General features: G+C 33.4%; 1 protein-coding gene across 2 annotated transcripts in view; it reads left to right on the forward strand.

Moving 5' to 3' along the window:
* ZCCHC7 (zinc finger CCHC-type containing 7) overlaps window positions 1-24,269 on the forward strand; it is a 247,837-nt gene that overhangs the window by 211,637 nt on the left and 11,931 nt on the right. For both annotated transcript variants that reach the window (XM_005683875.3, XM_005683874.3), the window contains exon 6: window positions 3,091-3,126. In XM_005683875.3, the coding sequence (XP_005683932.2) occupies window positions 3,091-3,126 (36 nt within the window). The remainder of the gene's footprint in view (window positions 1-3,090; window positions 3,127-24,269) is intronic.

Genomic DNA, 24,269 nt, shown 5'->3' on the forward strand with positions numbered 1-24,269 from the left:
GCAAGGGCCTTGTCTATTGAGCACTTGAGTCTTGGTCTGCTGTCAGGGGCTGTTTAAGATTGAGTGTTTTATTTTCTTTGATGTTCACATTTGAGAATAGGGAAGTGGGAATTAAACAACAGATGCACTAAGCCGTTGTTCTAGTAAAACAATAATTAGCACCTGATAAAATTCAATATGGGTCGAAATGCACAATATAAACTCTCTCAATTCATCTGGTGTGGCAAACTGTGTTGATTCATCTTTGAATTTTATGAATAATAACACTCAGTATTCATGTATGGTTTATTATACAAAATACAATAGAGGGGAAAACTAGTTGGGCAAAAGTTGGCAAACACTGTAGTACACTGCTAAAGCAGATGTACAAGTATACTTTGTGTGCTTTCAGTTGTGGGGCTTGAGGAGGCCCTTTCGGTTGCCATCCAAGTGCCAGTTAGGTGAGATCACCAGGACAACCAACAAATACAACTGTATTTTAGTAGTTTGTTACATTTTCATCTTAGGTAAGTTCCACAGCAGACCAGTCATTCGTTTTCTTTATTTTTTTGTGGACTTTCTAGTTCATTCCATTAGCCTTTATATCTCTATACTTCATTGTAAATATTTTTAAATAAACATTTTTAAATGCTCCAGTTGTAATAGTAATCCTCTTGCTATGGAATTTACTTCATTTTATCTTAAGTTTTCCATGCAATATATTGGGTTGGCCAAAAAGTTCATTTGGCTTTTTCCATATGCTGTTTTATGTGTATGCAGTATATAAATATGCATACTGTGGCATTATAAAAAGAAAAGAAAAATATATAAAGTAGCTTAGGAATGGTAAAAGAAGTTGAAGCTACAGCAAGCAAGAAACATTTATATTTTAAGAGTTCATTAATTAGACATAGTTACATGTCATATATCTAGAATTAAAGATACTTACTTTATAATGGCACCCGTTTTAAGTAAAATATTTCTTTTACTTCTTTTAACCTTACATGAAAATATATAGAAAATGTAAAATGGAACCAAGTATGGGAAAGTTGAGTAAAAGTACTTGTAAGATAGTCAAGTAGGGTTTATAAAATTGTAACAGCATTGTCTAATGAAAGAAAAGAAGTTTCATGTCTCTTAGTACTAATTTTCTGTATCAGGCATCATCTTCATATACAGTACAATCAGATGATTGTTCAAAAACCAAGTAATTCTTTTATTACCAAATTGCTGCAACACAAGAAAAGGTCACATGGTAGAGTGGCATTCTGCCAGAGTATGACAACTCAGTGATTGCGATTTTTCAACCGTATTATTCTGAGGACATTGTGGTAATCAAGAAGTATCCATAACTAATGTATAAATAACTGCTTGCTTATCTCTACAGTAATCCAACTCAGATTATATATACATAGCAAAAAGCTTATGATAGAAGGTAGGAAATGAATATTTAAGGGTATCTTGTACATCAGATCTTTGTGTGTAAATATGTTTATAAAAATATGTGTGTACATACACACATATATATATACGTGTATACATACACACACACACACACACACACACATCTGTAAGAACTTTTGTATCCTACAAGTTTGCATCTGTTGTTTGGTACCTAACAGAATCTTTGCCTTCTGAAGCTACTTTTTACTTTCTAATAATAGTTTGCTTTTGATCAGTGTTGTTCATTCAGAGATTACTGTATATAAGTGGCTGTTTTTAGTTAGACACCTTAGTTTACATGAATCTAACATTTAAATTGGAAAGTTGGCCACTAATTAGTCTAATTTGCACACCTTTCTTTAGAAAATTCCATTGGATAGTTAAGCTTAAGATACATAATGGATAAAATTTTCAGTATGGTTGGAACATACGTACTTTTATCACTAATGACGGTATAATTAGTAGAGATTTTGCCATTCAAAAGTTATTTTCTGAATTATTGCCATGCCCATAATATTTTAGATTGTATGAATCATCTTTGTTATCTTTATCACTACCCTGAAAAATAAAGAGGAATGACAAATTAGGTAAAGAATTGTTTCAAAGATTATAAAGGTTTAAAAAAGATATAACTCACTCTTAATTTTATGTATGCATATGTATATGTATATGTTTGTGTGTGTATATATATGTGTATATATGCATTTTTAAACAAAAGCTATAAATTCACATCCACTTTAAGGATTGCCATTTACTTAGCTTGGTAGTTTAATTTGTTAAAATCATTGCTATCTTATAGTTATTATTGAAAATATTTTTTGTTTTCAACAGTTCTTTTTCTGAGACAATAATAAACTGATCAGCTATTCATGAAGAACTTAGTTAGAAGATGTGTCTCTTTAACAGAGTCATAATTTAAGCATAAGGAAAGATTTATATGTGTGTCCGTAAGGAAGTATCTCCTAACTGGTTTTTGTTGCTGTTGCTTTTGTTTGTTTTGTTTTGTTGTTACCTATTCTGATTTCAGTAAATCACTCTTTTACCAAATTATTGTGGTTTTATTGGGTTTTTAAAGTTATATCTCTATATATATATCAGTGGAGAAGACTTGACTTTTATGGGAAAAGGTATAGAGTATAGATTCTTAAAGCTGTCTTTTGTTTTGCTTTTTTAGTTCTTTTTTATGTATTTCATAGAGTATAGCAAGTGATTAGGTAAAACATCAGAAATGTATAACTACAGTGAAGTCTTCTTAAAAGTAGTTGCTATTAAATTGTTTTCTATCATACTACCAGGCTTCAAAATGTTCTTTTAAAAGGTGTACTTGGTGAGTCTTATTGATTTTTGAACACTGCTGTTCATTTATCAGTTTAACTGAGTTATGGCTCTTAATCACATCTTAGTGCCCAAAACTTCTAACCTGAAAAGAAAAAAAGAGAGAGAAAACTTTGTTACTGGCTTTCTGACAATGGCAGGGAGTGTGTTAAACCAGTGTAAAATTCAATTAAACTGTCTAGCCAGGTTTTTGAAGCTGAAATGCAGACCCTTTCTGTTAAGCTTCTTATTTTCCTGTGACCGACACCGGTGGATGCTGGGTTATGCCAAAACCAACAGGCTGTAAAGTACCTTGTTTCATGCTCGCAGCTGATCAATATTTTTATTTTCCAGGCTTGCCCAGAAATCTGGAGGCAGTATCACCTAACGGTGAGTAGAAACACCTTTTTTATTTTCCCCAAGACCTAGCCTATTTACCCTTCTCTGAACTGTTGACCATAAAATATAGACAAGCATCTTCTACTGGAAGATAATAAACATCTGAAGCATTTTTGTACTGAGAAAGCAATAATATACTTTTTCTCTTCTCCCCTGCCCACTACTCTGTCCTTTATTTTCCAGTTCTTGAAAGATTTTCATTGTTTTTTATTACTCACATCATTTAATGATTACATCATGGTATTTCTCAGTTTTCCTAGATGACATTCATTAAAGGGGAAAAGTATGCTAGGAGCAAAAAGGAACAGTAGTAATCCAGCAATCCAGTGTTTTTAAAATGTTGTATTATCTACAGTCCACAAGCATACTATCCACACTATGTTCCATTATAATTTTTCTGGCTTTACCGAAAGCTTTACACATTATATTTTAGTGAAGCTAGAAAAAACTAGTATATCTTTCACAGAGAACAATTCAGCTGTCATATCCTTAAGCCCTTCTTGACTTATTCAAAATGTATAAATATCTTCTTTATACCATTCAAGTTATTTAATTCTTTGGTTTCCTTTTACTATGATTTTAGGCCACGTAGAAGCAGAAAACATAGTCTGCTGTGGAATCAAATTGACTAAAACTCAATATTACGAGTCAGTTTATTTTTAATATTTAGCTTAAATAATTTCAGTAATTCACCATAGACCCACTAGTCATTTCTTTTAATATATTAAATATGTTGTGCTGAGCAAGAAACAATAAAAATTACTCTTGTACTTACACAGTTATGCAGTATATTTAAAAGCAGTTCTTTAAAGTTTAACTTACTAAAAAAATGTTTTTTGTTTGTAGGAGGACATAGTAAAATAGAAATGGTATAGTTTTTACAAAGCATGTCTTCTTTCTGCTCTCCTCTTAAGAAGTAAAAATAAACCAATAAGTCGACTCAGACTATCAGTGTGCCTGTTATAAGCCCCAGAAGTACATCAGGTGGTTTGTTTTCACATTCTGTTGTCACTGTTTACTTTGTTCAAAGATTCTTGGTAGAAAGCTGTAATTCCTCTACTATCCTCAATCCCAAATTGGGTTTCATTAAAATTCCTTAGTGGTATCCCCTACTCAAAAATAAATACACACACATGTGAGTGAGCAGACGCACACACACATATACACACATTACACATATATGTTACAGATATAATGCATATGAACACATTATGTTTGTGTATAGGTAGCAGTTTTTTTTATCCTAACACACTATGGTGAAATTTTTAGCCTAAACTTAATTGGAATCAAGTCATGTGTTATACTTTTCACTCTTTGGAACTGTATAGCAAGTTTTCATCAGCATTTTTATTAAGTAATAGCCTAATGTATATGACATTGCATTAATTTTCTGTTTTCCTATAAGTTAGAGAATTCCAATCATGAAAACTTGAAGTGTAAGATAACTATTTTAAAACTATTCTTTTCATTATTTGCACCTGTATTTTTTTTATATATAACTGTCATAGAAGGATAGAAATCAGTGTTTGGTATAACATATATTTTAATGTTTGTTTAATATTGTAGCTTTTGAAAAAAGTAAATTGTAAAAGGAATAGTTAGAAAAAAGTAAAAACAAAATGAATTTGCCTTTGGAGAAATCACAGTATATTCTATCTGTAGGTTTAACAAAATCATTTTGAAAAGTTTGTCTTAAATCTGGGATCATGATTAATTTTTCAAATAATATTGAAATAACTATCACAATTCTAAATTATCAAGTTTCAATTAATAAGTAAGTGTTAGTTTCCTGTGTGAGCATAAATGCAAAACAAGTATATTTATAATCGTGTACATCAGTCCAACTAAAATAATTATGCATATAGGCAATATCCTAATGTGTGCAATTAAGCAATATTTAATCTTGAATAAAAGCAAGATACATGATGAGTTTAGTCATCTTCAGCTCTTTTACTAGGCGATGGACTGCCATCTATTGACTCATAGTAGCCCTCACACATGAATGTGGCGTCAATCAGGGCAGTGACCAACTAATGAAGCCCAGGTTAGAACTGCTATTATATAGCCATTTAAACTAATCTTCTTGAATTTGGATATTTCTACACATAATCATTGATTAATTTCTTTTTCTAACCAAAACATGCCCATTTCTTATTCAGAATGAACTATGCTTTCTTTTTTAAAGGAAGAAGTGGATTTGTATATCTAGTTTAGAAATGTTTACATTTGAGAAGTTTTTGATTGCATTTATCTGACTGCCAGTCAGTGAGGATAGAAGGATATTTACGCAATCTAAAGTTTAACTACTACAATTTAAGATCTATCCAGGAATCACTTTCTTTTAAAAAAAAAATCTATAGGTTAAACATAGTTTTATTTCTCAAACACACAGGAAAGATGGTAGAGTTGACTGGTTTAAATGAGCCTGTGAAATCAAATCAGAAATTCCTTAAAATACATTCTGAAATAATAAAATTAAAGAAGTATTCGCTATTTTCAGTAATTTCATGAGAGGTCAAATAAAGTCTCCTTTATAACTTATATCTGAATAATAGCTTTTTAACCAGACTTGACTAGACTCACTATATTAATAAAGAAAAAAGAAATAAGACCATCATCCTAAAGGGTGCATCCTAATAAAACTCTGGCACTACATATATTTATGTATATATATATATCCATATTATAACAGATATTTGGCCATGTCATTTTTCTTTATATATTTATTTAGTGGCTATAAAATTATATCATATTTAATGACTTTAGATTATCAATTGGTAGATCTGCATGGGAAAAAGAATAATATATGATTTTTATTTAGCAGTTAAATAATTTTTCTAAATAGTTTATGTATTTACCTCCTTCAAAAAATGTTTAGAAAGTTTTTTAAATCTTCAATAATATAGCACTGTTCTTATATTTTAATTTCTGTAATATTTTCAGATTTTGGTAAAGGCTAACTTTGAATATTCTTTTTCATCTTGTAGATAACTCATTCTAGATTTTTAAAATTTCCCTCTTTAACTATTCAAGAAGGAAAGTCCCTTCCCCCATCCCCTGTCATTTCTAGTCTCATTTATATTAAAAATCCCAGGCCAAAATGGCCACCAACAGAGTTTTACAACCAACAGAATTTTTAACTAGTAGAGGCTATAATTTGACATGTTTTAGACATTTTTTTGTCTTGTTTTAAATCTACTTACTTTAAAAAGTAACCAGGAGTTTGCTGTTTGGGGGGCAGATGTATTAAGAGCCAAAAAGGACAATACATCTTTTATGTTTAATTTTGTGCTTGGATTTCTTTGTGTGCATTGTTAAAATGGGTTACAACCTACTACCTTTTATTTTAACTAAAAGTTTAAACAGGAAGCAAATGTGACCTTTTTGAAAGAATTAGGTTTTGAGTGTTTCTTTATATATAATGTTTGAAATACCTAGAATTCAAAAGCAAAACACTTGCTCTCAGGGACATGAACAGAAAGGAATAGCTTCCCTGTCTTCCTTTCTAGTCTAGGAAAGGCTTGTGACCTGCGTTTACTAGAAATTAATAGTAGTCTTACCTGAACTAATTGAATGCCAGAGTGTATCTTATGGACCATCACTAACAATATCATTTCATCTTGCCACTTAGTTTTCTCTCCTTACTTGAAAACATCAATTTAGAAATGTGTTCTTTGGATTTTCACAGTATGGAAATAGGAGTTTGAATGTTACTCTCTAAAACATTCTCTGCCATACATTGAATAGGCAACCCTAAATGCCAACAGATTCAAATTTAACTTTAGGACTGTGTTTTATAGTCCAGAAGGAAGGACCAAGAAAGTGGAATTTCATTATGAGGCAACAGCTATACAAAGGCATTTATCCTGGAATTGTTATATCAGTTAGGGTGGGTGACAGTTTTCTACCTGGCTAATATTAAAATGGAATATATTTTAATTAACTTAAAATGTGAAAAAAATGAAGAGTTAAAAGAGATTCAAAAAGTCAGCCTCAAGCCAAAACCTTTTCTTTTCATGGACAGAAATCTCTCTTTTTCTCTTTCTCTCTCTTCATTGACTATGGCTACATAAACAGAACTGTAAAACCCACAAGAACCCCATCCACACAGCAGATATCAAGTGCTAGGACTTTGATTTTTCTTCCATGTATGTGTGTCTGTGGAAATAGAACTGGTTACATACTGTGTTTTAAAATGTCAGATACTTCCAAACAGAGTGATAACTAAGCCTCACTCTATTTTAGAATTATTTAAGTCACCTTTTTCTTCATACTTTTTTTTGAAGCCTGGCATACAAATTATCACAAACTAAGACTTTATAAATTCATTTTGGAGGCCCTTATTTTGGTCTTTCAGTTCACTTTGCCAGCTTCCTTAAGAACTGGGAATACTCTTGTTTAAATTGTAGGGCTCTTTCCTCTGTGTCTTGAATCACTATGGTTAAGTGTTGTTATTAAGATATTACATCTCTGTAAAATTTTTCGGAGTTTTAGTTTTTATCAAAATGCCCTTAATAATACTAGAACACTGCCATAAATGTGAATGTACTATACTCTGAGGACTCAGATGGTACATGGCTGTTTTGTAGTGCCTCAGGGCCATCTTTCCATTGTAGTACTAGAAAATAAATCATGCTGCTTTCTGTTTCAGGTTAGCTTTGGTGTCTGAATAAAAAGAGTTTTCTGAATAACCATTGATGACTTATTTTCTAATATTCCATTTTGATAGCAGAGATAGAAAATATATTTGTACAGTGACCAAAATTTTTAAAGATTTTTTCAAATGGAAAATTTATGTGAGTACTTTAATATTTACTTAAACACTCACCTTGTTCTTAAAGAATTTAGTGTCACCATTTTGCTAATAATTTTTTAGTTCAATCTAACCATGTTTTGAATTTAGTATAAAAGATAATTATGACATTTACAGAGTAGGTCAACTGATTTTTTTCACTAGCATGTTGGACCACATTTGCTAGAACTTATCATTGGAAGCAATTGGAAAATGCAATTTCAAAGCAAATGAAACCTGGAATTATCAATCTCAATAAATGAGATTCATTTAAAAATAAATACAATTTGCCAAATCATCAAAAAGCAATTTTCGAAAGCTTCTGTAATAGGAAGGGGGAAAAAGGTGAATGTTGTGAATTATAAATGCGTATGTTATTTTTACTCTCACAGTGTTTCATCAGACCTCTAGACATTGTATATATACAAACTTATTTTTGAATTTGAGTAGAATAAATTATTTAGATTTGAATATAGTTTATTTCTATTTATTAAAGCACATGAGAGAGCCTTCATATTTTTATTTTGTCAAAGGAATATTGAGGTGTCATCTCCTTCAGTGAGAATGCCCAACTTACTTGATTTCCAGTATTTTAATGCAAAAATTAGTTTGTTTTAAATGAGTAATCAATATGGCATATTTTGAGTAGTTGTTTTAATATATTTAAATAATATCAAGTGCTTTATGAAAATAATTCTAATATAGATTTAAATGTTTCAGAAGAAATGAGAAGTATGCAGCATTCACACAATTTAGAAAAGATTCTTTATGAATATTTTGTCCAGGAAACAGCTGTGTTTTTGTCATTTTCTAAGTATCTTTAATGTCCTAATCACCCATTATTGTGATTTCTGGTTTTTTTAGGTAGTGCATGTTGCTAATAATAAACTAATTGAATCTTAAGCTCTATTATAAACTTCCTTTCTTCAACTGACAAAAAAACATCACTGTGCTGTTTGTATGCCCCTTAGTGGCTAGGAGCAAAGTCTATTACATATAAGACATATATTTACTATATGGGCTTCAAGTTTTACTTTCATTTTAGAGTTTTAAAGAAATACCTGTTGCAGTTTATATTTTCTTATCTGTTAATAAATGTTTCTCGTAAAGATTATAGAAACATGGAAAATGACATTTGGGCTTTTTGCTACTCTTTTTTTTCTTTTCCTTAGTGTGTTCACCTTTATACTTACAAAGGAATTATAGTTAGGCAATTTCTTCTTAATACTTAAATTTTATTGAAATTAAATCTCAATTTCTAAGTATTTATAATTTTAGCATGTATAACATTTTTAAAATATTTTCTTTCTTCTCCTTAAAAAACATACATCATTCATATAATCCCAAAGAAGACTACATTGTGTTTTCCTTTGAAGCTCTACACTTTGAAATATTGTTCCAAATATGACAAAAGTTAATGTAAGCAGAGAGCCTGAGAATTTTCAAGATTCATGAAGTTTAATACTGCACAATAATACCTAGCTTAATAATAGATTAGAATTTAAAAATCTGAAATGTTGAATGCTTATTCTTTGTCATGTTAAATACATGTTAAGAGTATAGAATTATTAGGTAGGACAATTTTAGCATATTTGAGTGATTATTATTCATATGTGCTTTGAATGGGTGGTTCATGCATTCCTTAAATATATTTCAGGTGATTGAGTTTGTCATGATCTTCTCTGGACATTTCAATACAAGAATAAAAGTATACTGGACCAGTGATATTTGTAGTAAGCATTCCTTTTAGTAGTCATGCATGTGAATGACATGGTAGATTACAGTAATTCCTAACAGGTCTTAACTGTTTAGGAATCGATTAATCAAAATCATGATCAACTATAACCTTTAAAGGTTTTGTTCAGTCATTTGACTAATCTTCAGGAAAAGGCTCCTGAAAGAACCCCTTGACTTACTGACATGAATAATCTCTCTCAATTAGTGTTATATTTTCTGTTATGATATAAGATACAGTTGTAAACTTAGGTTGAATTAAGTTTAATATTTTAAAAGCAAAATCTCTTAAATTACTATAAGTTAATGGATTGCTGATAAACCCAGATTTTAGACTTGGAATTCATTTGCCATTTGATCCTCACATACCAGAAAGTCATGAGAGTTATATTTTTGTATATTTGCAGATATTTTCTTCTAGCTATTTTGAGTTAGCAGTGGTCCTCTAAGACCAACAACTCTGGTTTTTTAGAAATATCTAAATTATTATATGAAGAAAAATGCTACATGCTTAGAGGACAGTTGAGCAAAAATATTTTTTTTTAGTATCTTTGGAATTAAAGTAGATCTCCCCCTTAATTGGTATACCAATAGACTACTAGATCACATTTGAAAAACAAGAATTATTCACTAAGAATGTTCAGAAATCCATATTAGCTTTATAAAAAGGATTCATTGTGTAAACCAATTGTTAATAAAGCTATCCCAGTATTTTAATTCCTCTTTTTCAAAACTCATACAGAATTAACTCTTAAATAGATTTTAAGGTCACCTTTATAATTTTGTAGTATATCGATGTCTATAAATACCAGTTTTACATAAGTATTGTTCCTTTACATGTATTTGTGGATTATCCCACATTTCTTTTCAGTTAAGGGAACTAAATTTTGGATTGTTCCTTAACTATATTTATACAATAAAATCTTAATTCCCTCATTCTTAAATCACTCACATTTCATTTATTTGTCTTTATACCGTATTCCTTCTCACATATTAAACTCTTTAGAAAAATGTACTGTAAAATTGGGGTGAAAGGGTAGGCTTATTTCTGAGGAAATTACTAGGAAATGTTTTAATCATAATATAGGGGAAAGAATGCCAGCTTTGGGATCAGACTTTGGTTTAAATTATAACTTTATGTTATAACTGTATTTAGCTGTGCAAACCTAGTTAAAATATTTCCCTTTTGAGATCCTCAGTTTCTTCATCTGAAAAATGGGTATAAAGCCTTCTAGGGTTGTTGTAAGTATGCTGTGAAATAATAAATGTAAAGTACTTAGCACAATACCTAACACACAGCCTATGTTCAACAGCCTATATCCAATACAGCCATCCCACAGATGACTCACTCCTGTGGAAATAAAACACTGGACTCAGATTATGTATTTTAAAGTCTTAATGACCCTTTTCATGTCTGTCTCCTAAAAATGTTTCCTCTTTAGAGCTGTTGAAATGAAATCCCCATAAGCAGTGTCTTTTCTTAAAATTATTTATCTCAGTTTTCATTTTCTAGTTATGCTCATCTTTTCTAGAAATATAGGTAACTTTGAATTAAATATAGCAGATTATTTTCTTAATTTGATTTGCCTAAAAATCATTATAAAGACTTTTTAAAAGTAGATCACAAACATATTTACTCCCTCTCTTAGTGAAAATGATGATATAGAATGTGTACCATTACAAAGATAAAATGGTATCATTTTGAAAAAGCACATTGTTAATAAATGTATAATTCTTAAGTGGTAATGTTAGTGTCATCTGAATATAGTTATCTCTCATAAGCAATTATAATACTTTCTACCAAAGCTAGAGAGTTTATGTTAATCAGATAAAAAATGAAGCAAAATGGCATATCAATTTTTGCCCTTCAGGTAAAACTGCTTCCTGTGCCTTCATATGACTGATGCCAGAAACCAGCCTGATTTCACAGTGAATTATTGAATTATAAGAGCTTGGTCAGTTGTTCTGAAGACTCCCACCCATATTCTCATATAGGTCCAGCAGAAAGGACAACAAAAAATTAAAACACTTCCTCAATGGATGTGATTGATAGTCTTTCAAAGAGCATTCCTATTCCATATTCTTTATTTTAGGACAAGCAGGAGCTAAGATGGAACATATTGTAAAAGCATTACTTCTCCCACTTTAAGGAGGTACTTACTGCTGTGGAATTCTCTACCTTTGTGGCTGGTGGCTAAGAGTATTTCAGTAGGATAAGCATGGGTGGGCTATCAGCAGGGGAAGAAGTATGTGTTGTAAGTCATGTGAAGTTATGACAAAAATGAGAATCTTGGGGCTTATTTGGATCCCCTGTGTATTAGCTAATAAATATAATAAAGCTGTGGTTCTGTTATTCTACAGTTTTTCAGTGAGATAGTTTATATGCAATTATATGCAAAATATATAGGCAGATTTGAATATGTTAAGCACTGCATGTGGTTGGAAGATGTATATTAATGTGGTTTCTGTGTTTTATAATCTACCCCAGTAAACATTCACATAAAATATCAATGGATTCACACATGTATGTGTTCTTCTCTTTCCCTTCCCCCCACATCCTGTCTCCACGCCCTCCTCATCCCTCCACCCTTCATCAAAGCTTGTGGTCCTTTTCCATCCGTGTACTAAAAGGTTCTTTGTAAACCAGGCCATTTGTCCATCATTGTTTGGGGTCCAAACAGTGGTAAGATACCCTGTCACCGATCCCGCGTGCTATGAATGGCAGCTCCTCTCCGGACAATTGGCGGAGGGGCCGAGAAATATTCCTGAGAGGATTATTTAACCTTTCAATTTAGAGGGCACAAAGCCCAGCTGATTAATGAACTTTCTGATGGGCACTGATAAGCGGATCTATTTCTTTATTTCCGCTAAAAGTGATTCCTTCTCCTGTCCATATTACTATAATCTTAAACATAAAATGTGGCAAATAGATTAAAAAACAGCACTAAAGAGTTTATCTGCCTGGCAAACTGAAGGAGCTAAATTAAAATTGGTAATGACAGCAGTGGCTCAGCCTCATATATGGTTTTTAAATGCACTGTGTATTTTGAAGAGACTTATTCTCCAGCACGACTGGTAATGACTGCTTTTGGTGCACAGTCTGGGGCTGGCTTCTGTTATCCCCACCCCACCCCACCCCCCACCCCCCAAAAAAAATGAGTTGTGTTATCTGGATGGCTGCAGACACATACGCATCCCCCTTTCTCACTGCATGGGCAGACAAGGTCGATAGCATTACAAGGTATTTGTGGCAGTGCTTGTTTCAGTTTTCAGAGCTGCCAGTTTCCAGGCGGATTTGAATTACAAAAGAAGAAGCTGGCATGAAAATTGAAAGGTTTTATCGGCTGGTCTGAAGCCTCATAGCACATTGCTTATTTATGCAGTCCATTTGCACCAGGAAATATAAAAAGGAAATACATTTTTAAAATAAGGCCATAAAGACCCAGATATGTTTAAGATGGCAAATAAAATATAGATACCTATAATATCTTTCCAGGAAACGATTTTCACTTAATGTTGCACATTACTTCAGAAGAGCATTTATGTTGCTGTCATAAATTTGTGCGTTTGTGTCACTATGTAGGTAGTCTCTGGGGATTAAGAAAGAAGCCTTTGCTAACTTACTTTAAAATTAAAATAGACGGAGGGATAGCTCTGCAGTTTGAGAGCTACATTGGAAATATTTAAATAGGGTGGTAAATTAAACTTAAACTAACATTTTTGCATTCCATGTAAAATTAGCTATGGCCCAGTGAATAAATGCCACTGCCTTTGGAGAAAATTGGGATGCTTTTTAAGCCATGAAGATTTGGAGCATTCAGAGGGTAAATTACTGTGATCCTTACTGTCTTGCATATGTTCATTGTTCTCTGCTTACTGAGGTTTTCTTTTCTGTTGTTGGTTTTTTGGGGGGGAGGTCAAGTAGGGTTAGAATGTCATTTACAAAAGGAAAAACCATAAATAAATTTAATAGCTCCTTATAAAACTTATGCTTCATTCATTTTAGTCTTCAAATATATTGTCTGTTAGATTTTGCCTAACACTCAACATTGTGAATATATTATCTGGTTGGGAGTTATACCAACTGTTTACCTCTGTCCTTATTACTGTAGTGTAGTTTTGACTTGAAAAAGATACAGTCATGTAATCCCTTACACTGTAGGCTACATAAAATAAAGATACAAGTATACAAACATACAGTACTTCAAGGACTTGAATACTTAATGGTCTTGCCACACTGGTTATTTGCCGCCTTCAACCCACTGGCTTATAAAACTTAAGAGTATCCAAAAGAGGGATAGGGAGGAAGTTATGTGTACATAGGAAATTTCAAAACAAATTTCAAATCAGAATAAAGCAACACACTTTATTTGTTACAGTTCAAATGAACACTGTTTTAGAATTCATCTTCCAATAAAGCAAATTGCTCTATTATTACTCTCCGCTTAACCATGAGAGATGCAATTTTTTTTTTTTTTTTTTTGCAATTTTCATTTTCACCAGTGTCTGGTACCTTTCTCATGTTTTCATGACCTGGACTAATTACTTCATGTAGTGTTTTTTTAACAGAGAAAATATCAAAAGCATACACGTCTGCTGCATGCTAATGATGTGCTGTACATTTTTTCATGAATTTTCATAAGGATTTTTTCTACGTAGCATGTGTGGCTTAATGATGTAATCACCCGATAGACTAGAAAATGCTCCAAAGGAGACGTTACGGTCTGTTGTGTACATAATACATGTTTCAAAAATCTGCCTAATTAAGGAATTACTCAATGGATTGGGAATCTGTTGGGTACATGACATAGTTTTTTTAACACATCGAAAATACAGGTATGTCATTATATATGGTGCTTTTAATGGAATTTTTAGGATATAAGGGAAATTAATGGCAATGTCTGATGGAATACAATTGAATTCTTTTTTTCACTGAGGAAAAACAAAGCTTAAAAATCTTCATGAAGGAAGCTTTGTTTTAAAATAATTTCAAAGCCTTTAGCTTGAGAAGAGACTTTCTTCCCAAATCTCTCACAGGGAAGTAATACTATGAATATTTGTCAGAACAGTATGCAAATAGAAGGTTTTGTTCAAACCGTGGGTGGAGTAGACCTGGAGTTCAGGTTGCTAGGTGTGAGGGCCCACTCCAGAGAACCACTGAAAACAGAGAACAAGATACTAGCCTTTATAGGATAAGCAGTTTTGCCTTTTCACAGACTCAGCTTTGGTTCAGTTCACTGCAAAGCTATTTGCCCAACTTTAAAGTCTTTCTTTGATTCTTTTAGGCATCAGCTGTGATTTTCCTTGAATGTATACCAGTTACTTTTCTGTTGGCATTTATTTTGTGAACAACACCAAAGGAAAGGGAAGGCATCCATTCTTTCTGTGACTACTTTTCAAAAACTAAATAAAATACTTAGAATACTATATCTGATTTTAGAGTTGGTGGTAAAAATATTATGTTTAAATTGCGGGAGAAGTATGTTTTAAATTCCAACTTTTGTTCTGTCCAAGTGTGAAATTCATGCCATTAGGTCACTTCAACTAGTGGACTTTGACTATGTGGGCAAGCTTTCGGATTGTTGGAACATTTTCTTGACAAATCCTATTTGATTACTTGAGTTGGATATTTTAAAATACATGAATATTGGAAGGAGTCTTGAGCTGTTAGTTTATTAAAAGAATAAATTAATTGGAAATATTTTTGAAAGAATAAGGTAGTTCTCAAGCATGAAAAGCATAATTGATTTGAGAGGTATGTATACAGATGTTCAGGAGGACTGAAGCTAAGCTCAGTGCTTTACTCAGTGTTACATTTGGTCATGAATATATTTAACTTCAAGCACTTAATGTATTTTCTTTTTAATCTATATTCATATAACAAATTAGATTAATAAAAACATAGTCTAATCTTTAAGCATATGTATGATTATAAAAATAAGTCTATTTTGCATTCACAGGAGTAGAAAATTCCCTTTAATTAATGAAATTGATTGCAGATCCTATATAGTAATGAGCTTCAACTAGATACAAGCCCTCATTGGATCAAAGTCAGTCTAGATAAGGGCAGCCCAAGGTCACAGAGGGAGATCCCCAGCAGGTTCATTTGCATAAAAAATTACTGTTAGAAATAGGATACTGAGGCAGCTCTGGCGGTTTGATCTCTTGGCCTTTGTCATGGAGATTCCTGGTAGTGAAGGGAGTAAGGCCAGTGTCCCAGATAATGATTAACTGTTTTAATGGCATTCATTCATTCATTCCACACTAACTACTCATGCAGAAAAAAGGGTTATGTAAAATGACATTAGAAGAAAATCATTTGTAATCGTTGCATCGGGCTGCACTTTGAGGAGACATTAGGAGTAAATCCGTGGCGTGGTAGGCTTATGCTTTATCTTCTGATATTTACTGAGTTTACTGGTGCATGAAAAGCTTTTAGCAAGAATAGCAGATGGGATGGACCTTTCATAGGTAATGCTATCTACCAGGTTATTACTTCTATATATTGATGGTAAAGTAATCTCCAAGATATCACCCTACAAATACAGATTATTTAAATGTCTGTAACCAAAAAACAAAAACAAAACTGCTTTCGTAAATAGTTAATTTGGTTATCCAGTGGGTCAGTCTTTAGGTAAATCTTTTAACTTTAAAAAAAGTTCTGAAAAACTACATTCATTCCCTTGCATTTAACTTTTTGTCTGCAGTATAGACATGTATGACGGAACTTTGAACTTAGAGCTAATCAGTTGACACATTCTGCTTTAAATTGGACCTTTACCGTTAATTAAAAATAAAGACATGCTCCAAGGCAGAAGTATTGAGTAACAGATTTCTATTTCTAACACTTTAAAGAGCTGTAAGATTTTTGTTAGGTCATAGTATGAAAACTTGTCTACTGGAAATCATTATTGAGTTTTCAGTACTGTATTTTCTAATACAGAAATGTTCTCTAATTAGGTAAGATCTAGGCTGATTTCATTCCTATTAAGTCCTAGTACATGATAGCAGCAGATAGCATTTGTCATGTCATATACTAATTAATTATTGCAAAAGTTTGAATTTCCATAGCACGATATAAATACTGTTGCTATTTTTATTATAATAATAGAAGTTTTTAACTAGTGATATTATTCAGATGAATGAACATTCAGATGTTTGCATTCATCCAGGGGCATAAATGAACAGTGGGACTAAATATGAAGCTTTTTGAATGAGATTACTTTCAAAATAAAATAAGTGTCAACATTAAACATGATTTCAAAATCTTGATTAGAAGGATTTCTCTGTTCCTGGTACTATGACTGATTCCTATTCTCTTTGTATTACTAATTCTTTCCTGGTTCTGCCAGAGTACATCACTCACCGTCAAGGTGAAGTATGAGAGCTTACGAAGCTGTGTTAATTTTTTCAGCCTTTTTAATATATCAAAGCATAATTTTATGAGTTCTCCCTTAATGACACAAAAAACTTAATATTATTTCCCAAAGTATCCAGACTATTAAAAATAACTAAAATGTATTGGATGCTTACACATGCATTATCTGATTATTAATTTATTAATACTTAGTGAACTCCTACTATACACCTAGGCCTGTTCCAGGAGCGAGGGTAAAACACTGAACAAAAAAACAGACAACATCCCTGCAAGTTAGGGGACAGGCAAACCAAATAAGTAAACAGTACAGGTGTCAGATATAGTGAGTACCTTGGAGTTTTTTTAAAAAAAGGAGTGAAACAGGATAGGGAACACGAATTGGAGGGAGCTAGCAGTGTTAAATAAGGCGGTCAGGAGGGCCTTACTAAGAAAATGACATCTGAGCCAAGACTTGAAGGAGGCAAAGGAGCTTAATTAACCATGCTTGTCTGGGGGAAGAGTGCTGCAGACAGACAGAGCAGCATTGGTACTCTGCAGTTTCCTCAAACTTAAGCAATAAAGTAAACTCAGAGAAATTCCATTGAGCTTTTGCTGTGTATCGTCAATCAATAGCAGAGTTTCAGTATTCATGTCTACTTTAAATAGTTTTATTGGCTGCATAATTCATTGTCATTTTCTAAAATTTTGGAGGCTGTAACATCTATTCATTCACCAGGTATTTATTGAGCCTGTGCTGTGTTCTAGGTGAGATATTGGGAGACTTTTTTTTTTTTTTTGTCAAGAGCCAGATAGTAAATATTTTAGCTTTGTAGGCCAGCCACTGGTCTCTGTCATAGTTCTATCCGTATAGCATGAAAAGCAGCCTGGCTGTGGTCCAATAAAACTTGACTTAGAGACATTGAATTTTGAATTGTGTATAATTTTCACATCTTACAAAATATTCTTTTTTAAAGATTTTTAAACCATTTATTTTTTCTATTCTAAAAATGTGTTTTTTATTACAGACCTCTCTCCTAAAATGGATTTAATATTATCCCTTTCTAATTTTTTATTTCTTTCAACTTCACTGAAATATAATTAAATTTCAGTAACCATCACATATTTAAAGTGTACAGTTTGATCAGTTTGGATATATATATGCAAATCTGAGAGGTCATCAAAATGTATTATTTATTAATGCATTTAATAAATATATTATTATTTTTGGCTGCACCATGTAGCATGGGGGATCTTCTTTCCCCAACCAGGGATCAAACCTGTGTCCCCTGCAGTGGAAGCACGGAGTCTTAACCACTCCCAGTGGTTTAAAAGTGCTGAACTATTTTAAAATGTTAAAATCATTCTTGGGCCATACACAACAGGAAGTGGGCCAGATTTGGCCTGCCAGCCATGGTTTGCCAACACTTACTCTAGAATCTTGGCATAGGGATGCAGAGTGGACTAGATGAAGATCTCTGTCCTTAGCATCTTGCATTCTAGGAATAGGGAGGCAGATAATAATGAATAACCAGTTTAGTATATTAAAGGGTGACATAGGAAAAGGGGATCCAGAGCACTGTGGCCTCTACTCTGAGAGGAAGTGACAGGAATGAACCACTGAAGAGTTGTGTTGTAGTGTGACTTTCTTTGTGTTCTGTACTCCCAGGGAGAAGCCAGAAGTATTGTAAGGGGTACAGGTGCCCCTGCATATGAGGAAGTCCCTGCTTGTATCCATACCAGTCAAGTTCCAATGTCTGGATATACTTGCTAATTTGGTTCTCATCAAGTCCCCTCATAATTACTTCCTTATCCTTTTGCATAGGATTTGAACCAATGGAACCTTTACTCAGTGAAATAAATATAAGCGAGAGTATTTTCCTTCCCATGAATGAATCTAGAAATCTTGGCTCAGAGATAGATTGTCATGTATCTACACAGACACAGAGAAACTTTTAAACATAGATAAGTTTTCCAGAGAACATTTATTATTTGGGGGATGGATTATGCTATCATTGATTATAGTCTGTGCTAACAGTCACTAGTTAGTTGTTGAGTACCTACCATTAGCTTCACAGTAGCTTCCCGTGCCACTTAAATCCAACGCTTTTCACCCTCATTTATGATCTGGTCCCTTTTCAACTCTAGAACCTCCTTTTCTCCCAATTTTCCTTCACCTACCACACTTCCAAGTTATAGATATTTTTCAGATACTCAAATATAGCAAGTTTATGCTCACCTCAGGACTTTGCACTACCTGTTCCCATGCCTTAGGCCTAAAATGCTATTTCCCCAGTCATCACATACTTGGTGGGGTTATTATGAGAAATGACCTTCGCAGTGAGCGTTCCCCCATACTCTGAGTCACCACCAGTGACTCATTTACATAATATTTTAATTGCCTATATACCATTTATTACTATCTGATACTCTCCATGAATGTGTATTCTTGGTTGTATCTGTCTTTCACCACTGGAGATGCGAGTAGCAATTTTTGTCTTGCTCACTGCTCCATTAGCTACTCTTTTTAAAAAAATCATTTATTTTAATTGGAGGCTAATTACTTTACAATATTGTGCTGGTTTTTGCCATACATTGACATGAATCAGCATGGGTGTACATGTATCCCCCATCCTGAACCCACCTCCCTCCCATCCCATCCCTCTCGGTTGTCCCAGTGCACCAGCCTTGAAGGCCATGTTTCATGCATCGAGCTTGGACTGGTAATCTATTTCGCATATGGTAATATACATGTTTCAGTGCTATTCTCTCAAATCATCCCACCCTCACCTTCTCCCAAGAGTCCAAAAGTCTGTTCTTTTTTTTTTAATATAAATTTATTTATTTTAATTGGAGATTAATTACTTTATAATATCGTATTGGTTTTTGCCATACATCAACATGAATCCGCCACAGGTATACACCTGTTCCCCATCCTGAACCCCCCTCCTTCCTCCCTCCCCATCCCATCCCTCTGAGTTGTCCCAGTGCACCAGCCTCGAGTGCCCTGTTTCATGCATCGAACTTGGACTGGTAATCTATTTCACATATGGTAATATACATGTTTCAGTGCTATTCTCTCAAATCATCCCACCCTCGTCTTCTCCCAAAAGTCCAAAATTCTGTTCTTTATATCTGTGTCTCTTTTGCTCTCTCGCATATAGGGTCGTCATTGCCATCTTTCTAAATTCCACATATATGTATTAATATACTGTATTAGTGTTTTTCTTTCTAACTTACTTCACTCTGTATAATAGGCTCCAGTTTCATCCACCTCATTAGAACTGATTCAGATGTGTTCTTTTTAATAGCTGAGTAATAATCCATTGTGTGTATGTATTACAACTTTCTTATCCATTCATCTGCTGATGGACATCTAGGTTGTTTCCATGTCCTGGCTATTATAAACAGTGCTGCGATGAACATTGAGGTACATGTGTCTCTTTCAGTTCTGATTTCCTCGGTGTGTATGCCTGACAGTGGGATTGCTGGGTCAGAAGGCAGTTCTATTTCCAATTTTTTAAGGAATCTCCACACTCTTCTCTATAGTGGCTGTGCTAGTTTGGATTCCTACCAACAAGTGTAAGAGCGTCCTTTTTCTCCACACCCTCTCCAGCATTTTTGTAGACTTTTTGATAGCAGCCATTCTGACTGGTGTGAGATGGTACCTCATTGTGGTTTTGATTTGCATTTCTCTGATAACGAGTGATGTTGAGCATTTTTTCATGTGTTTGTTAGCCATCTATATGTCTTCCTTGGAGAAATGTCTGTTTAGTTCTTTGGCCCATTTTTGATTGGATCATTTATTTTTCTAGTATTGAGCTACATGAGCTGTTTATATATTTTTGAGATTAATTCTTTGTTAGTTGCTTCATTTGCTGTTATTTTCTCCCACTCTGAAGGATGTCTTTTCACCTTGCTTGTAGTTTCCTTCATTGTGCAGAAGCTTTTAAGTTTAATTAGATCCCATTTGTTTGTTTTTGTTTTTATTTCCAGTATTCTGGGAGGTGAGTCATAGAGGATCTTGCTTGTGATTTATGTCAGAGAGTGTTTTGCCTGCATTTTCCTCTAGCAGTTTTATAGTTTCTGGTCTTACATTTAGATCTTTAATAGACTTTGAGTTTATTTTTGTGTGTGGTATTAGAAAGTGTTCTAGTTTCATTCTTTTACAAGTGGTTGACCAGCTTTCCCAGCACCATTTGTTAAAGAGATTGTCTTTTTTCCATTGTATATTTTTGCCTGCTTTGTCAAAGAGATGTCCATAGGTGTGTGAATTTATCTCTGGGCTTTCTATTTTGTTCCATTGATCTATATTTCTGTCTTTGTGCCAGTACCATACTGTCTTGATGACTGTAACTTTGTAGTATAGTCTGAAGTCAGGCAGGTTGATTTCTCCAGTTCCATTCTTCTTTCTCAAGATTGCTTTGGTTATTCAAGGGTTTATGTATTTCCATACAGATTGTGAAATTATTTGTTCTAGTTCTATGAAAAATACTGTTGGTAACTTGATAGGGATTGCATTGAGTCTATAGATTGCTTTGGGTAATATACTCATTTTTACTATATTGATTCTTCCAATCCATGAACATGGTATATTTCTCCATCTATTTGTGTCCTCTTTCATGTCTTTCATCAGTGTTTTATAGTTTTCTATATATAGGTCTTTTGTTTCTTTAGGTAGATTTATTCCTAAGTATTTTATTCTTTCGTCGCAATAGTGAATGGGATTCTTTTTTAATTCTTTTTCTGTTTTCTCATTGTTAGTGTATAGGAATGCAAGGGATTTCTGTGTATTCATTTTATATCCTGCAACTTTACTATATTCATTGATTAGCTCCAGTAATTTTCTGGTGGAGTCTTTAGGGTTTTCTATGTAGAGGATCATGTCATCTGCAAACAGTGAGAGTTTTACTTCTTCTTTTCCAATCTGGATTCATTTTATTTCTTTTTCTTCTCTGATTGCTGTGGCTAAAACTTCCAAAACTGTGTTGAATAGTAGTAGTGAGAGTGAGCACCCTTGTCTTGTTCCTGACTTTAGGGGAAATGCTTTCAGTTTTTCACCATTGAGGATGTTTGCTGTGGATTTATCATTTATGGCTTTTATTATGTTGAGTTATGTTCCTTCTATGCCTGCTTTCTGGAGAGTTTGGATCATAAATGGGTGTTGAATTTTGTCAAAGGCTTTCTCTGCATCTATTGAGATAATCATGTGGTTTTTATCTTTTATTTGTTAATGTGGTGTATCACATTGATTGATTTGCAAATATTGAAGAATCCTTGCATCCCTGGGATAAAGCCCACTTGGTCATGATGTATGATCTTTTTAATATGTTGATGGATTCTGTTTGCTCGAATTTTGTTAAGGATTTTTGCATCTATGTTCGTCAGTGATATTGGCATGTAGTTTTCTTTTTTTGTGTGTGGCATCTTTGTCTGGTTTTGGTATTAAGATGATGGTGGCCTCATAGAATGAGTCTGGGATTTTACCTTCCTCTGCAATTTTCTGGGAGAGTTTGAGTAGGATAGGTGTTAGCTCTTCTCTAAATTTTTGGTAGAATTCACCTGTGAAGCCATCTGGTCCTGGGCTTTTGTTTGTTGGAACATTTTTGATTACAGTTTTGATTTCCGTGCTTGTGATGGGTCTGTTAAGATTTTCTATTTCTTCCTATTTCAGTTTTGGAAGGTTATGCTTTTCTAAGAATTCATCCATTTCTTCCAAGTTGTCCATTTTATTGTCATATAGTTGCTGATAGTAGTCTCTTATGATCCTTTATATTTCTGTGTTTGTTGTGATTTCTCCATTTTCATTTCTAATTTTGTTGGTTTGATTCTTCTCCCTTTTTTCCTTGATGAGTCTGGCTAGTGGTTTGTCTATTTTATTTATCTTCTCAAAGAACCAGTTTTGTTGATTTTGGCTGTAGTCTCCTTTGTTTCTTTTTCATTTATTTCTGCCCTAATTTTTATGATTTCTTTCCTTCTCCTAACCCTGGGGTGCTTCATTTCTTCTTTTTCTAGTTGCGTTAGGTGTAAAGTTAGGTTATTTATTTGATTTTTCTCTTGTCCATTAGTTAATCTTAGAGCAATATCTGGCGTGTATTAGGCACTCAATGATTATCTTTTGTGTGGTTTAAGGAAAGTGTATGCAGATGCTCATGCCATGTGCCTCACACTCTGATAATTGTCACTGATGGAGGCATCAGTGGACTTAGATTTTGCTCTGCTCGTCCCCTTCTTTTCTCTTATACACACTGTGGTTTCTTGAAAAAGTCATCTATATTCTGTTCTTCAGCATCTTCCTACTTGTAATAAACTCCTTACAATCTGGCTGGTGTCTCTGCCTCTCAAATGAAACTGCTCACACCAGTTGCCAACAGCATCCTGGCTGCCACATCTAATGAATTTTGTAGTCTTTGTCGTATTTGATTCATCTGTAGTGTTTGACAACTTCTCCATTCTGCCTTCACATCCATGGTACCATCTTTTTGGGTTTTATTTCTTTCTCTTAAACCATTATGTGCTTATGGTTGCAAATTTTATGTCACATCAAATAATATCTTTTAGATGGAAAAATTATTTCTCCTTGCTAACTTCATATCTTCCTAGCACTCTGCTACCTGAACATATTTGTAAGCCACTGAGCATGAGTGGTACATGCTTCTGTGCATACCTGTTAAAACTGTATTTAATGGCTTTTTGCTAGTCTTAATTCATGACCCCCATTTTTCACTGAAGGATGTATTTGTTGGTTGTGTTTTTTATTATATCCCAATTTGTAATAGCTGAAGTTGTAAATTCCGTTTTGTATTTTCAGTAGAAAGCATCTTTCAGGTTACTGTTATCCTCCAGTTTTTCATTTTAGGAAACAGGAGCTAAAAGTAAAGTTGTTTGAAGAAGGTTACTTTTATAACCTATAGTTTATTTTCGTATATCAAGAAAATAAAACATCCACAATCTACCTATTTGACACATTAAATAACAAAATTAGTTGGCAGGCCAATTAGTTGGCACTCTTGTTGGCACCCAATAAAGAATACAAGAAATAAACTTATTCAAGTTTATTGTCATCCATCCCGTCTCCAAAAATATGGGGGGAATTAGTTTTCTCTCCTATTTAAAGCCCCTGCCTTTTCAGGAGTTTTGCTCTCTCTATCCACTCTCTGTGTCTTCAACTTCTCCATCTCTACTAGCTTTCCCACATGTTCAAATCTCTTGCATTCTAGTAACAAACTCTGCCAAATCCTCTCCCTTGGTCCT

The sequence above is a fragment of the Capra hircus genome, chromosome 8, assembly GCF_001704415.2.
Source record: "Capra hircus breed San Clemente chromosome 8, ASM170441v1, whole genome shotgun sequence".
NCBI classification, from domain to species: domain Eukaryota; kingdom Metazoa; phylum Chordata; class Mammalia; order Artiodactyla; family Bovidae; genus Capra; species Capra hircus.